General features: G+C 31.4%; 1 protein-coding gene across 1 annotated transcript; it reads left to right on the plus strand.

Moving 5' to 3' along the window:
- Positions 1-10999: 10999 nt before the first annotated feature.
- Positions 11000-16645, plus strand: LOC100797677 (putative bZIP family protein). The gene is made up of 4 exons (XM_041009147.1): positions 11000-12378; positions 12453-12649; positions 13564-13787; positions 15330-16645. Exons 1-4 carry the CDS (start codon positions 11262-11264, stop codon positions 16069-16071), a joined length of 2280 nt encoding a protein of 759 aa, XP_040865081.1. The 5' UTR covers positions 11000-11261; the 3' UTR covers positions 16072-16645.
- The last annotated feature ends 993 nt before the right edge of the window (positions 16646-17638 follow it).

Consider the following 17638-nt stretch of genomic DNA (forward strand, 5'->3'; position numbering starts at 1 on the left):
GAAAAAATTTATCCTTTACGAGGTAGAGAATCTCAAACAAATAAAGCATTAATGCCACATATTATGATATTGATCCCATTTATTTAAACTTATTTTTTACCAGAGTGTTTTTAAGAAAAATAGTTTTGTTGCTTTTTTTTTATAAATTATATATACTTCTTAAAAAATTATTTTTTAAAAATTTAAACAATTGACTTATTATTAAGTAATTATTGCTATTTTTTGTTCCTTTTGGTAATAAGAAAAATGTTATGCATAATCATCCGTTGTTAGTGGTATACATTTTTTTATTAACAAAAATTATTAGTTAATTTTGTTAAAATATTATTGAAAACTATTCAAACTCAAAATCTTTTTTTCTTTTTTTTTCTTCAATCATTAAATTAATTTTAAAACTCTTCTTAATAATGTATGGGAATACTTGAATTACATATGTCTATCATGGCGTGGCATTTCATAGCTGAAAGAATTTGTCCAAAGGCCTTTTTACAGTTTAATCTGTGAACTGAAAAAATATATTTCTTGTTCTTTCACCATTTTGTATAATTAAACCAACAAATAGTTTCCTACTTTTCTCCCACTAATTATTTTTCCTAGGAGACTTTGTATGAGTTTCGGCTCTACTTAATAACCACTACCAAAAACTGACACCAATCATGAAGCCCATCAATGCACAATGACAATGATTTGAAAGGTGATGACAAGTCCTTTTAAGTTGGGACCATTAGCGTAACTATGAAGCCCTTTGCCATCCAATCTTATTGGCCCCCAACACGGCGAAATTATTAAAAGGGGTAATTATTTTTAAAATTTATCAAATAAGAGTAAATTTTAAATGAATACATACAAAAGAGTAAGTCTTAGGGTATTTTACTTTTGAAACTAAAGTCGTAAATTAATCCAAATTTTTTGTTTTTTTCCCTTTATTGAAATCATAAAAAAATAACGATTTCTGATTTTTTTTAATTATAACTTTTAAATCATAAATATTTTAATTTTTTTAAAAATAATATTTAGAAGTCGTAAACGACTTCAAAGTCGTACTTTTTTAAAAACAATAATTATTAATGAATTTAAACTAGTTTTAATTTTTTATTTATAGTTCAATGTTTTTAATCAATGTTTTTTTATATTTTTTTTACTAATATTAACTTAAAATTTATTAAATAATATTTATTTTTTAAAAAAGTTTTTAATTAATTTTTACAGTTATCATTAAGTAAATTAATAATTTCATGCAGTATTATTAATTAACTTTATTTGATAAAATTATTTTAATATTAATAACAGAAATAATTTAATAATAAAACTGGTCGTTAAAATAAAAGAACATGGTATATTAATATAAAATAAATAATATAAATAAAAGTAGTTAAAATAAAAGAACATGGTATATTAATATAAAATAAATAATATAAATAAAAGTAGTTAAAATAAAAGCAACATAATATATTAATATAAAATGAATAATACAAATTAAACACAAACATAAAAATAAAAAAAATTTAAATAACATTAACGATCAACTTGTTTGTTTAAATAATTATTATAATTATATCTTTCATATTTACATAATGAGTTCTTTTTATACTTATTTGAAATTTGTTTGCTTATACAAGTAGTGGTTGATATCTTTTATATGTCTTGTTAATTCGAAAAATCAAACATAAAATATCAACACAAATCTTAAAAATCATTTATCTTCATTTTTATTTAAATTTAAGTCTTTTATTTACATTATTTTTCTAATTTACAAAATAAATAATCATCATTAACATTAGTAAAAAATATATATAAAATATTAAATAAAATAATATAAAAATATTAAATAAAATTAATTTAAAAAGTACGACTTCAAGTCATAAATATGTGTATGACTTTTAAATATTATTTTTTTAAAAAGATAAAATATTTATGATTTTAAAGTCGTGATTAAAAAAAATTAGTGATTATATCACTAAAAAAAATCATGAATTAATTTACATCTCGACCTTAGAAGTTGTAGGATACCCTACCACTTACCGGTATTAATTTGAAATTTATGTTATTTGTTGAATTCCAAAAATAATTGTCCCCTATTGTTAGTTTCAACCCCCACTCCCTTACAATCAAATTGTACTCAGTAGTTGCATTAAATTATGAATTTAACACATATTTTAATAAATAAAGTGCAGTTATGATTAATAGTTGGCTTTTTTATATTATCAAAACAAATTATATTACTTTGTTTAACAAAAAATGGTTAAGTTTTTTAAGTTACAAAAGTTGAAAATTACTATATCCGTCTGTGTTTAACAAAATTATTTATTGTAACTAATTAAATATAAAATAACATGAATACTATATATGATATTTTAAGTTTATGAAACAAAGATATAGTAGTAAATTTTTAAAGATTAAATACTTTTATTAAAAAATAAAAATAAAGGACGTAAATAATTTAATTGCTTCCATTTGCACCTGCATGCATGGTGGGGACTGAGTGGGTCTGCATTGCATCACATGTGCTCTGCACGTGAGTGTCTGAACCCGTACCCTTCTTTTTCCTCTCTGCCCTCGGCTATATAGTATCAGTGAACTAACTCTCTTTAGGGTTTGGTTTGGTCTTTGGGCAATCACTTATAAAAGACAATGTAGTGGCCTACCATTAAATATTAATTCGCTGTTGCCAACAAATTAAGCCATTCCTCTCTGTATTGTATTTGTAGGGTGTGGACAATCTCAATACAATTGCATTGATACAGACCTCATTATAAACTATTCTATTTAGTACTTTAGCTCATTCGAAGAAAGAAATCTATAGTTACTTTCTAGACAGTTTTTTTTTTTTGAAGTTGTTCTTCTAACCGTAATCGTTATCAGCATCCTTTAAGCCTAACTCGTTATACAAAAACATCTGAAGTGCTTTTATAATTTATAATAAAAGAAACACATGAATTAAAAAATTGAACAGTGTAACTAAAACTTTTATAGTAATAGAAAAGACAGGGGGGATTCGTATAAACTGACATATCCCGCAACAATCAATCACATGCACACATATAATATACTTGTACCAAACAAGGCCAAACATAAAAAACATGAAAATTAAATAGCTTTACAAGAGGTCAAAACGCAAATAGCAAAGCCTTTGTGGGGGCCATTGCAATTGACCTGACCCACTCTCTTCATCAGAGCAAGAGCAATACCACACGAATGATCCTTCACATTTGAAATTTGGGGACGCTCCAAGCCTCTCATAACTTTCCCACATTCCTATGGCAACATTATGATTAAAATCCTTGCCCCATCAGGTGAGTGGAAAGAAAAGAAGATCCTCTCTCTCTGTGATTTCATGATCTGCACAAAGTCCTCATTACTTTAAAGCCTAAAAGATTGGTAGGCCTATCTGCATATTCTCCACCTGATCCCTTTGACTTCTATTTTTTCTTTTTATCTTTTAAAAAAAAAGTGTCCACCTTTGTTTTCACCTCCTTAATTAACTTTTACGCAAAATAATTTAATAACATTAATTCCATTTGGCTTGCTAGTTTTCTTCTTGACCTATAATATATGGACATCCTTTATATAAATACCTATATAACATCTTTTGTCTTTTTATTTTTATTTTTTTTGCTGTATTGCATTTCTTATCATATTTATATTTTTCTCTCAAAATATCACATAACATGTGTTCATGCATCATTATTCATTCTCTCTTTTTTTTCACGTGACTCTTCTTCCTTCAATTCCTTTGTTTTTGAGAACAACACTTCATGGTGGTATTCTCATAAGTAGGAGTGAAGAAATACAAACTATTCTCATCACTTATGTGAGTTGGTTTTACTAATTTCTAAATTTGTCCTTCTCATGAAACACACAACTCCTTTATACAAATATATAATAGAATCATATTTTCATTACATATATACAAGATGAAAAAACATAAATAACAGAAACACATTCGGATTGTATATTTGTAATGGAATCATGTTTTCTATTGTATATGTTTTGGGTGGAAAAAATATATGTAACAAAAACATAATTTTGTTATAAAAGTATAAAACCAGTGACGAATCTAGGATGCGTGGTCAGTTGGGACAATCTATTTAAACAAAATAAATCTAACACATAAAAATAAGTAGTAAGTTCAACACATAAAAATAAGAGGTGTGAGTTATATAATTTAAAGATAAATACTTATGATTTTATTAAAATAAAAGGGTATATTTGTTTACCCTCACATGAGAATAAGTGAAGGGGTTCAAACACATAAAATTAGGTGCTGCAAAATATAATATTTTAAGCTAAATACATGTGGCTTTATTAAAATAAGGGGGTATATTTATCCACCTTCATATAAGAGTAGGTTTGCCATTGTTTACAAAAAAATAATTTTTCTATTGTATTTTTTCACCTCAAATATATATAATGAAAATACAATTTCATTATATACTCTTAAAACTGAATTATATTTTTATTATTGTTTAACAGAGCATAACTTTTGACTTATGTCCAATTTTAGCGTATAATATGTCTATTTCATGTAACTTTTTGAGATGAATGTGTGACAAGTATCCAAATTCTAATACTTTTTTCAAGAAATCCTTCCTTCAATGAAAAAATGGACTTGGAAGATTTAAGGTTTGGAGTTTGGAGTGTAATGAAAAAAGAAGGGAGAAGGGAGTGGGGGTGTTGTGGAGAGGGTGGTGAGGGAATTAAGGGAAAGGGTTTGGGTGTAGGAAAGGAAGGAGGGTAACAAAGACAATTTACATTTTCTTGGGTGAGAATAGCAACCGACTAAAGAGACTAAATTTGAGAGACAGCAACTTCTTTTCTTGAGTCTTGACCTATAAATTACATTAATCAACATCGTCTTACTTACCATAAATTACATTTGTCTTGCTAGTTTTTTTCTTGACTTATAAATTACAATATCCCTCCCCCATACCTTCGCATAGCGAAGAGTCTCTGGACAATGGAGTACGAAGTTTTTATAATATATATGTGGACACCTTTAATTATTTATACGTATTAAATCTCACTTTAAATAAAAATGAATATATTAAATCTCGTGTAAGTGATTGACCCATGTACATCTTATCCTAGATTAATATATACAATGTCGAATAATTAACTCATAATCGTATTATATTCTCTTTTAAAAAATTAACTTATAATATGTTAATAAAGATGTTTCCAAATATTTTACCTCCATCGTATTGCCTGCATAATGATGAAGTATTTTCAGCAGGACTTTCCCTTTTATACTCAGAAGGAGACACTGAGAGGCGGAACCAGAAGATCTAATACCAATAATAGTCTATCTGAGTCCGAGTCATATGTTGATTGAGTTTGGCAGCAAAATCTACGTACGCTTTGCATTTGCATCCAGCTACATCGATTTTTGGTCTGCGGAGTGTAGAGATTGAGGCATTCCACTGTCTCAAAAGACTATACTATATATTAATATTTCCATACAACAAACTGATGTAGTACTAATTTAATCTTACATTATTATATTGTTAGATAAAGTGACACGGTAATCAAGTCAAACAAAAGGGAAAAGAATAAAATTATTCTTTTAGTTACAAACTTCATTGACATATAGTAAATAATTATCTAAATTTCTCGAAAAGTGCATTGATCACCAAAAATTGTTATAAGAATAAAGATTTAAGATTAAAGGAAGGATGAAAGAATTCTAAATCTCTTTAATAACTTTTTAACAAAAATTAATGATTAACATTGACCACTAAAAAAATTAATATTGATCCACTATGCCGATATTGAAATTCTATATATCTTGCATATATTCCATAAAAGGTGACTGAATACTTGTTTTGCCAGTCTGAGGATCGAGGAGAATAAGATCAAACTACATAATGCACTTTTTTTTTTCGAAGTAAAGAATATTTTACATAACCAATATGAAATTTTGAGTCCCGATTATGGACTAACAAGGTAAAAAATTCTATTGGGTTTTCATGATTCTATGTTTAATCCTTTAAGAATTTTGAGATTTTTTTATGAGCAAATGATGTATTATTATTTGAACCAAACATGGCACAAGTAGTGTTGGTGTAAGGAGGTACAAAGAACATAAGATGCAAGAAAAGAATTTTGAGAAGTACGTCAAGAACATAGAATTCATTTCATTTCAGATTTGTAACAATTTCATCCACAATATTGCTTGAAATTTTTGTCAGTAAACATGATTTTCTTTTTCGTTGCGGCTAGACTGGACAAAACAACCAAAGTGTACAGTACCTAAATCATCTATAAAGAGCAAGTGTTGCAATCCAGCACGGCTACATGACCATTATAAGTAATTAAAAAAACAACTAGTTATTCTACGGCACGGGTACATGACCCTTTAGCACATGTTTTAAGATTTGTTCCCCAAATTCACGTATATGAAAAAAATATTAAATAACTTCTTAATCTCTATAAAATAAGATTTTTTTTTATTATTTTAGTCCTGTAAAATTTTAATTCCTTTTATTCTAGTCTCTGCTGTTTTAAAATTTAAAATTTACAAGAACTAAAAAAATCTTTAAAAGATTAAAATAAAATAAAAATCTCCTATTTATAGGAACTGAATTGAAGCATATTTAAGTTCGGAAAAAAAATATTATTTTTAGTAGTTTTCTGTTGGCATTTAATCGTACTACAAAGATTATTCTCTTACCCATTAGATGAGAGGTTACTTTGGGAAATAGAAAAATGGTTAATTTTGCTTTTATTCTCTCTATTATAGTTAATGTATAATTTTCTTCTATAACTATCTTTTAGCAAAATTAATTTCTCAGATTTTTAATTGAGTTTAACTGATATGTATTGTTACTGTAAAATTTTTTACTCTGTTAACGAATTAAAAACAGAAATTTATATGACTTTAGATCATTATTATAAAGATGTCAACAAATTTAACAAATAATAATTTATAATTAAATGATAGTGTAAAAAAATATTTACATTAACTAATACATATATTATTATTTTTAATTATTAAAAATAATATTATGTCTCTTTATAATTTATTTTTACATAAAATTCTTAAATTCTCACTTTATTCTCGCAAGAGTGATCAAGTGCAACACATTCAACGATACAAGAATAAATCCATAAATCTATTAAAGTGGGGTTGAAATATTTTTCCTCCTTTACAATTATTTAAATGTCTAACTTCTATAGATAAATTATTTAACAAATAATGATTTTCACAAAAGGTTTATTATAAACTGACCGAGTAATGATATTTACATAAAAAACATGAGCAGTGATATTTATAATTGAAGTGCAATTTTTAGTATTACAAAATCATGAATATTTTCTCTTAAATATTTCTTAATATATATTACAAATTAAAATCATATTCTTTAATTATTACTAGTTCAATCATAATTAAACCATTAAACCTTAAATTATTGTCTTCACCAGCTTAATATATGGCCCGATTTAAAAAACCCTGAGCAAAATCAATTCTTTACGTTTAATCAAACAAAAATTATATTATATAAGCAAAAAAAAAATATAATTATTCAAATTTTTGGTTTACGTTATTTTGAAATTACTCATACCCGGTAAAATTTATTTAAAATAAGAATTCATATAAAATATATTGTCGGTGTAAAAAAAATTATATATCTTTCGGTCACAAACTGTAATATATGAAAAGTTTGTTAATTTTTAAGTATCGCATTCATTTTATTGGTGATCGAATAATGGAAAATTGAAGAAAACAAAACCGGAGTGCTGCAATAATTGTCTCGACAGGGATTTGAGAGTGGTAAACGCAAGCAAAAGGCATCCAATCAACATTTCAATAATGATAAAATAAATTATTGGATTGGGAGATATTGATTATTACTGTATGACTCTGGTAGCAGTAATTTGATTTCACATTGCATAGATGATCGATTTTCGATCGTATTTATATTCTCCTTGCCAAAATACAATACTGTATGTCAAACAAAAGTTACAGAACCGACTCAATTCAAATACGGCGGCTAGCCCGCAAGGATTTGCAATATTGTATACTGGATACATGACATATACGTACGACAGAATAATTATAGAATATTAACTACGGATTACGGAAATTCCCTAAGAAGATGATGGTTATGTTCTCTTTGCATGTAGAATTTAGAAACGTAAAACAGACCAACATTGTGAAAAAAGAAGTGACTGATGTGGTATTATGTGCATGCAACACATTACCAATCATGAAAAAGAATTTCTTGTGGGTTCATATATAGAGATCAAAAGTTTTTCTATTAACATAGAGGTCAAATATGTGTTTCTTTGTCGTGAAATGGTGGAAAACATGTTGGTAGTAATGGATAAACTCTTAAGGCCTAAAATTGACAAAATGCCACCATATATGCAGATCCATTTCTGACTGACTAAACGTTAAGGTAAACTCATTTGTCAATGATTTTTTTTTTTATATATATAATGGGAAACAAGACTTGTTTTTTTATTTCATTAATTAATTCTAACGGTTTTAAAACCGTTGAAAATTGTAATTTAAATTTCAAAATAGTGAGGATTTTTGAGCTATAATTTAAATTGTAATTTAAAATTCTTAACTAACACGTCGTACGTTAGTTAACTAACACAGGATGTTTTAAACAAAATTTCTAATATATTAGATATCTAACTTTAAAAAAAATATTAGAAACTTAAAATAAAATCTATTAATTTATTAGGACCTAAAATATATTTTAGTGATATATATATATATATATATATATATATATATATATATATATATATTAATAACATGATATACTGTATTCACACATAATTTTATTTATAAAAAACTAATATAAATTATGAATAAAATATCAGGATAATATATTGTATATATTATTAATATAATATATATATATATATATTAATAATTAAATTTAAATTAAATAAATATATTAAAAGAGATGCTCCTAATAACATTTTCCATATTTACTTAGTGTTTGGAAAGATGCATGGATTCGGTCTAATGATAGTTCAAATGCTCCATTAGTTCCTCCCATGGGTCTCGAAAATATGAAAGTAGTTAGGTGACTTATTGGATCCCAATTTGAACTCTTGGAATGTTGCACTTATTCATAATATTTTTTCCCTAAATGACGCTGAAAATATCTTGTCTATGCCTTTATGTTTTATAAACACTCCTGATAAGATTATGTGGAAGCTTAGTCAAGATGGGGCTTTTTCTCTCAGATCTTCAAATTTTTGTATCATGGAAAATTTTCTGGATAACAATCATCTCTGTGAAAGTGGTAATTGGGTGGCTATTTGGAATTTGAATATCCTTGCAAAATTGAAAGATTTTATTTGGAGAATAACGATTATCTACAAGGGGTGTTCAATGTCCAATTACACGCCCTCACTGTGACAATGGTATTGAAAATGATTGGCATTCTTTCCTAGGCTGCACTCATATTCAACAAGTGTGGATGGAAGCTTCTTTGTGGCATATTCTTCAACATGCTTTTGATACTCCGGAAGATATGCGTAATTTCATTTTTTTCATCCCGGAAAAATTCAATAACAGCCAAGTGGAGCATATTGTTACTGTACTTTGGTGCTTATGGCGGAGAAGAAATGAGAAGCTTTAGGATGGAGCTACTAAACCTGCCGGATTGTCTCTGCAGCAAGCTTTTCAGCAGCTTCGATCAAGAATGGAACACACACCACAAACGGCCAAATATACTTCCACCGCAATTCAACATGGTCGAAGCCTCCAACCAAATTCATGAAGTGTAATATGGATGTTTTTTGTTTTTTCATGAAGACAACAAGTTTGGTGTTGCTGCTTGTATCCGTGATGATGAAGGAATATTTGCTGCTGGCTGCTGCTGCTGCAACTTCTTGGTTCCAAGGTCAGCCAACTCCACAAGAGGCTGAATCTATGGCTCTCCTATTTACTAGAGCCCTTTAAATAATTTTTAACCTTTCAAAGGATTAATTCTTTAAAAAAGAATATTCTACATATCTGACTTTAACAACAACAAATAGCAGCAATTCATTCCATGATAGGTTTGCCGTAAACACATCCATATGTGGACAATTCTTTGGTATTTTATTAGAAACAGATGTCTGAGCGGGATAGTTTCTGCGTCTCGGGCAACAAAATAAAAGGAGTTTGTGGATCTTATATAATAAATGAGTAAAACAAATAAAAACGTCTATTACATGACATTTATATTGTTTTAAATACTTTTTTTATTACTTTGAAAAGGCATTGAATATTTTTATGTTTTTAAAATGTTAAAGTTCCTTGTTCATTTAATATTTGGAGGGCAAATATGAAAATATAATATAAATTAAAATACATGACTGAAACTTTTGATTGTACATTCTTAGTATTTTTTTCCTTTTTATAAGTGTATTTTAAAATTATTTAAAATATTTTTTCAACAATATTATACTATCATTCTTTTATTTTTATTTATATATCATAATTTAAATGGTTTATTATAAATTTAAAATATAAATTATATATTAAGTAATATTTATATACTAGTATAAATATTGTAATGTAGTATTTTTCAATTGAAATTACGTGTAATGTAGTATTTTTCAATATTGTAATGTAGTACTCTTTTATATTAAGTAATATTGTAGAGGATAAGATGGTGTAGTATTTTTCAATTGAAATTACGTGTTTTAGTAGAAAAAGGAAACAAAATTGTAATGTAGTAGTTCCGATAAAGCTGAAAGAAATGAAGGAGGCAATGGAATTCCTAGTAGGAGGAATTTTAATATAATAAGAAAGGAGGAAGGGGCATAACCGGAAAAGGAAATAAATTAGAGCGGAGGCAGGCGTCAAAGGTCAAATTTTGAAGCTTCAAAAGTGGAATATGTATGTTAGGTGTTTGTGGCTGAAGATATCTTCCAACTTAAATAACCACAAGGAAATTGTGATGAGTTGAAATGGGAAAAAAGAGAGTGGTCAATGGAGTAAAATATATATTAGAGAGGTAGGCAACCTCAAATATATGAAAATTTGATAAAAAAAATATGTTGAATAAGAAAGAAGGGTGTGAAACCTAATGAAAGAAAAAGATATAATTTAGTAGAAGAAAGATAAAAGGGAGAGAGAGGAGTAGTGCGGTCTTTTAATAAAAAAAGAAAAGGACGAAGAAGTCCGTGCTGGCAAAAGATTCCCTCATTCAATCACTAAGGAGTAGTGGGTGGCGGGGTGGTTGTTCCCGGTGGCTGGCTGTGGTGTTAAATAGCAATTTTGGTTACAATTAGAAACCCTAAGAGGCATGGGGTGTGGCAGCTCCAAGCTGGAGGATCTACCAGCAGTGGCCCTTTGCAGGGAGCGGTGTGGTTTCCTTGACGAAGCAATTCACCAGCGCTACGCACTGGCCGCAGCTCACATGGCCTACATCAACTCCCTCAAGGCAATTGGTCACTCCTTACACCTTTTCATTCAGCAAGACATGGATGCTCCTCCCTCTCCCTCTCCCTCCCCCTCCCCTTCTCCCCCTCACAAACCCTCCAAACACGCCTCTTCTTCTCACTCCGACTCCGCCGGCTCCCACCTCCACTTCCACTCCGACTCCGACTCCGACCACCTCCCCTCCCTCCACCATTCCCCTGATCCATCCTCTCCTCTGCCTCACCATCTTCATATGAATTACATGAAGAATAAAGCCGCTCCTTCAATTGTCTACGAGCAGAGGCCTCTGAGTCCCCAAACCATGTACTTGGGAGAGTCCTCCTCTTCCTCCTCCTTTTACCCTTACCAGTATCCCCCTTACCCCTACCCCTACGATCCCTATTCGGCCGTAGGTTCTTCCTCGCCGCAGCTCCATGCCGTTTCCAAGCCTCCCCCGCCTCCTCCCTCTCCTCCTCGCTCCTCCACCTGGGACTTTCTCAACTTCTTCGATAACAGCGACGACAAGTACTATCCCCAAACTCATTACCCTGCCACGGCCACCCCCAGCCGCGATTCCAGGGAGGTTCGAGAGGAGGAGGGGATCCCCGATTTGGAAGATGAGGATTACCACCACGAAGTTGTCAAGCAGGTCCATGGGGATCAGAAGCTCGTCCAGCCAACTATGCACGAACCCCCAGCCTCCTCCCGCCACCACGACGAAGATGACGATGATGACGATGATGATGATGATGATGATGATGAGGTAGAATATGAGGTGCACGTGGTAGATAAGAAAGTGGTTGATGGAGATAATAATGATGGGAACAAGGCCAAGGAGCACGCCGCATTCCGTACCCGGAGACCTGGTTCCCGGAATCCACTTGAGGTTGCTAAAGAGATTCAGATTCTATTTCAGAGGGCTTCCGATTCTGGTGCCCAAATCGCCAAGATTCTTGAGGTCGGCAAGCTTCCCCACAATCGAAAGCACGCAGCTTATCAAGGTAACATCAACAACATTTCTCTCTATTCATTTCGCTCCTCACTTACCTTTACCTTTTCACTTCCTGTCAACCAGCTTCTTCCAAGATGTTACAAGTTGTTGCTCCCTCTTTGTCCCTTGTCTCCTCCCAACCTTCTACTTCCAAAGATGCTGAATCCGCCTCCGCTGCTAACATGGATTTTAATGTTGATCTAACAACCGGGGCACGCAATCTTTCCTCTACGCTTCAGAAGCTCCTTCTTTGGGAGAAGAAACTCTTTAATGAAGTTAAGGTATGGATCTTAAATCACCAATCTCATTTCATTGCTTTGAGTTTTTTCCACTTTTCATCTCCGTGAGGCTATTTAATCCTGCTGCATTCGCATCAATTCTTGTATGTTCTAATGTAACCAACCTGTGCTGATAATTTGAGAGATATCAACTGGTCATAAGTCTTTTATGCCATAAGTGAAACATTGTTAACCAGTGTTTACAGGTTTCCAAATAGCTTTCTTGTTAGACAAATAATTAGGAAGACATAAACAATAAGTATAGCAGTAGAATAAGTTCAAATAGAATCATAACACATACAAAGTTTATAATAATCAATTATACAAAGCATAAAATTTAATAGTTAAAGAGTCTGGGTTAAAGTGCACTATGTGCTATCCTTAGAGAAAAAAACTCCTCCACTGCACTGGTAGAATAAATTAATATGCATGTGCTCACGTCTCTAGATATGTCAATCCGTTAATCCAATCGAGTGCAACGAAAGGATCCCGAACCAAAGAACATCATGGTCCAAAACATATAGTTGTAGTAATATAATGTAATTTTATAAAAAGGAGAAATAGACAAATGGTATTTTGCTGTAGGTGTGTGCCTCTACGTTCTCCTTGTTTTTTGGTAAGAGGAAGTTTTATATAAGCAAAATAAATAACCACCAAATGTGCAGCCCAAGTATCACAACTAACAAACTAGTAATAAACATAACAACAAGTCTTCATAACGTGCAAAAGGCCTCCAACGGATAAAAAGACTAAAGACTTAGTCAAACACAATTTCTAAAAGATAGGAATAAATAGATAGGGAATAGTTTTTATCTTTGGAAAAAACTGATTGAGAAAAAGAAAATATATTTACTTTAAATTTTAAATTATAGGAAAATATTTTCCAACATTTTTTTCCAACGTTCATTTGTTTGCAGGCGGAGGAAAAGATGCGGGTCATGCACGATAGGAAGTGTCACAGGTTGAAGCGTTTGGATGATAGGGGTTCTGATTTTCATAAAGTCGATTCGACTCGAACTTTGATTAGGAATCTGTCCACAAAAATTAGAATGGCAATTCAGGTGGTTGATAAGATTTCTATGACTATAAATAAGATAAGGGATGAAGAACTGTGGCCACAGCTGAAGGAATTAATCCAGGGGTATGTGATGTTAAAAACTAACCATTTTTGTTATTTGTTCAAGTCCTAAATGTCTCTCTATTCATGATGGGCAACACTGTATGTAGGGATGGCAAAATAATCCCATATCTATGCCCCAATCCTTCCATTCCACACCCCCCCCCCCCCCCCCCCCCAATCCTTTGGATTATTAAACTATTGAAAATGGAACAAGTGGTGTTTCTTCCTATTAGTATTGAAAGCCAATTTCTTCTTCCTTCTGCCTTTCCATCACCATGTGATCCATAAAATATAACGTACTTTTAAATGGATGGGTTGGATATACGTCCCTAATTTTTTTTTTATTAATCGATGGGTTGTATGGTTTTAATTAAATGGATCAGGAATGGATTGGATTTTTTCATTATATATTCCTAATGTCATAGTCATAGAGATTCGACAAAGTTTAACGTTGGCTGTCGAAAGCCTAACACAACCCTCTCCTTTTATCCGGGCTTGGGACCGGCTAAGAATAGCAAAGCTACCCTAGGCAGGATGTCCCCACCTAGTGGGATAAGGCGTTGTTGTTGTTGTTGTATATTCCTAATGTATCATAAATATGTGAAAAAGGTTTAGGGTCAAGTTATGTGTTTTCTGTACAAAATTTGATTTGATGTGCTTCTGTTTTGGGTGCTTGTCTATTATCATTGAGGTGATATAAAATGACCTCATGCAAAATGTGTAGATCATATTATAACGAGTCAGTCAAGCATTTTCTGCCTGTTCAGTGGCACTTTCCACTTTTAGCTGTTTGTATTGGCTTCTAGTAACTGAACTAATTATGTGCTCTACAACATTAGACAGATTGAATGGAAGGGGTTATTGTGTTATTGAGATTCCATTCCATAGGAATCATCTCCCCTATATTTCAACCCTATGAAATGAATTGAAATATTGGTGCACAATTTCCCAGAATTCTTTGATAACCATGGTGAAATGTATATATCTTGATGAAATCCAACAAATCCACCTGCAATCTACACATAGTGCTGATAGAAAGAAGCAAATAGTTGGCCATCTTCTAAGACTATTTCTGATAATTTTGATAAATCCTGCTATTTACTCTGATGTATGTTTACAATTTCCAACCATATAATCTAAGATAATTTGGTGGTTTATCTGTCCAATTTCTGGATAATGTTGTGCTTGAGCTGTCAGCCAGAGGAATAATCATCCTTTACAGGGGAGATGATGCAACCCTGCAAGTGGATTGAGCACTTGAATTCAGTATTCTCCTTCCAGTTTTCCGTTCCACACATGCTGTGATGTTATCACCCATGCGCTTTTTTATTCTTCTTAAGTTTGTATGGTTGAATTAATGTTCTCATTTTCTTTTGAAGTTGCTAAATTTTTTCTATGTCCTTTGGGTTAAGACATGCATGTGAGATATCCATTCATACATAGTATAGGATAAATGTTTTGCCTTTTCTCATAGTAATGTAATTATCACCTGAGAATTTTTTGGGTGCCTGTGCATAACATTCAATGTATATATGGTATAATATGAGATAAGCTTATTTTCAGGTTGACCAGAATGTGGAAATCCATGCTTGAATGTCATCATGATCAGTGTGAAGCAATTAGAGAAGCCAGAATACTGGGTTCCATTGGATCCAGGAAGAAGAGCGGTGATAGTCATCTCCAGGCAACCAAGCAGCTCGAACAAGAGCTTATCAATTGGACATTCCAATTCTCTGGCTGGATAAGTGCTCAAAAAGGTTATGTTAGAGCATTGAATAATTGGCTGTTGAAATGTCTCCTGTATGAACCTGAAGAAACACCAGATGGCATAGTCCCCTTTTCCCCTGGTAGGATTGGGGCCCCGCAAATATTTGTAATATGTAATCAGTGGTCCCAAGCTTTGGATAGAATATCTGAAAAGGAAGTTGTTGATTCCATGCATGTATTTACCATGAGTGTGCTTCAGATATGGGAACAAGATAAGCTAGAAATGCATAGGCAGGTGATGAAGAACAAGGATCTTGAGAGAAAAGTGAGAAATATGGATAGAGATGACCAGAAGCTGCAGAAGCAAATTCAAGCATTAGAGCGAAAGGTGGTTCTGGTATCTGGAGAAGGCAAAGGTCTCTCAGTTTCTGAGAATATCATATATCAGAGTGACAAAAGCAGTAGTCTACAGGCTAGCTTGCAGCGCATTTTTGAGGCCATGGAGAGATTTACTGATGAATCTGTGAGAGCTTATGAGGAGTTGCTACAACGGAGCGAAGAAGAAAGTGCTGCCCGAAATCATGAGAGAGTTTCATAGGGGTGGTGTAGCTGATGGAAGTTGGAATGATATTATCTTTGCCATTTGCCGAGAATAGAAACTAGCTGATCTCCCTCTACTAACTATTCTTTACAACAGAGTCTTGGGAGGAGGGGTTGGGTTTGATTTCTCACTACGCTAAGCTAACTGCATTGGAGCTGAAGATACTACTGAGATGGGACAGTGGAGTTTATTGTCAAACGAAAAGAGAAGTGTGAGGTATTAGGCGCACAGTTGCTTTTTGGGTATGCAGCGCTATAAGGCTACAAGTGAAGTTGTGCTGCTAAAAGACAGGGGAAGGGGAGCCCACAAATTGTAACATCTAAATGGTTCTTCTTTCTGCATTTGAAAATAGAAATGAAGGAGAAGGACGGACTTTCGGGTATAGAACCCCTGCAACTGGCAAGTCATGTGATAGAAGGCTCAAATTGAATCAGTAAAATTGGAGTAACGCACGCCACTGAATGCATGGGTGTTATTGGTTCCTGTATAAAAACATTCGTTTTTAAGTTAAATTATTGTACAGATTACCTATTAACACTGAGCAGGCTTGATGAAAAAGCATTTAGAATAATTTTTTTTTTTATAGCCATTTGTTCCTCAACTGAAATAAATTGCTGAGAACTGTTCAAAGAATGAAAACAGAACCCCGTTATTAAATGCAAAGCAACTTACATCTGACATCAGTGGTGGTGGGCTCTTCCGTGACCAAATTTTGTTTAAGATAAGATAGACAACGGACATTGGAACGGGCTGGCCGAAGCAGAGTCCAAGAGCTCTCAAAGTGAACAAGCCTCTTCACCAAGGCAGCTCAAAATAACCAGTTCAAAAAAATTATATAAGTAGTTATAAAATTATAACTAATTTTATAGTTATGGTTATTTTTGTTGAAAAAATAGTTATAGTTATAAATCTATAAAACTACAACTTATTTTATAGAAATTTAACTTATTTTTATTCATTCAACCGGTTATGTGATTGATTTTCAATACAAGTTGTTAAATAGCTGATTATGTATTTAGTTTATTCATAATCGATTATATATTCATATTTTAAAAACAATAACAGGTTATATCAAATTATAACTAGTTATGGTCAAAGTTATAATATTCAGTTATAATCTAGTTATTTATCAGAACATGTTTGAAAATCAGCTAAAAAATTAAGTCATGTTGAACTAATTTATTTAGAGCATGGTGGAAATCAGCTAAAAATTACTTTTGAAGCAAAAATACTTTTACAAAAGGATTAAGATATTTACTTTTCCTTTCATTTTATTTTTATCCTTTGGACCTACATTGAAATGTATGTCACAACAATTTCAACTACAAACTAAATATGCATTTAGGGTATATTAGAATTTTTGGTGGGAGGGTGCAAAAATATGTTTAAAAGTAAGCTAAAATATATTTGTGATTTCTAATAAATATTTAAATTTTGTATTTGTTTTCTAATAATTTTTTTTATTTTTATTTTTGGATAAAACAATAATCTTATTTTTGGTCTTTGACACTACTTTTAGTCCTCAATATTTGTTAATTTATCATGACTAAAAAAAAATACCAAA

This window comes from Glycine max, chromosome 14, assembly GCF_000004515.6.
Source record: "Glycine max cultivar Williams 82 chromosome 14, Glycine_max_v4.0, whole genome shotgun sequence".
NCBI lineage: Eukaryota > Viridiplantae > Streptophyta > Magnoliopsida > Fabales > Fabaceae > Glycine > Glycine max.

Bases quoted from the DNA above. Each gene is read 5' to 3' on its own strand.
- LOC100797677 (XM_041009147.1), top strand. From the start codon at position 11,262: ATGGGGTGTGGCAGCTCCAAGCTGGAGGATCTACCAGCAGTGGCCCTT. The intron at 12,379-12,452 runs GTAACATCAACA...CCTGTCAACCAG, and splicing joins AAAGCACGCAGCTTATCAAG to CTTCTTCCAAGATGTTACAA. The intron at 12,650-13,563 runs GTATGGATCTTA...ATTTGTTTGCAG, and splicing joins AACTCTTTAATGAAGTTAAG to GCGGAGGAAAAGATGCGGGT.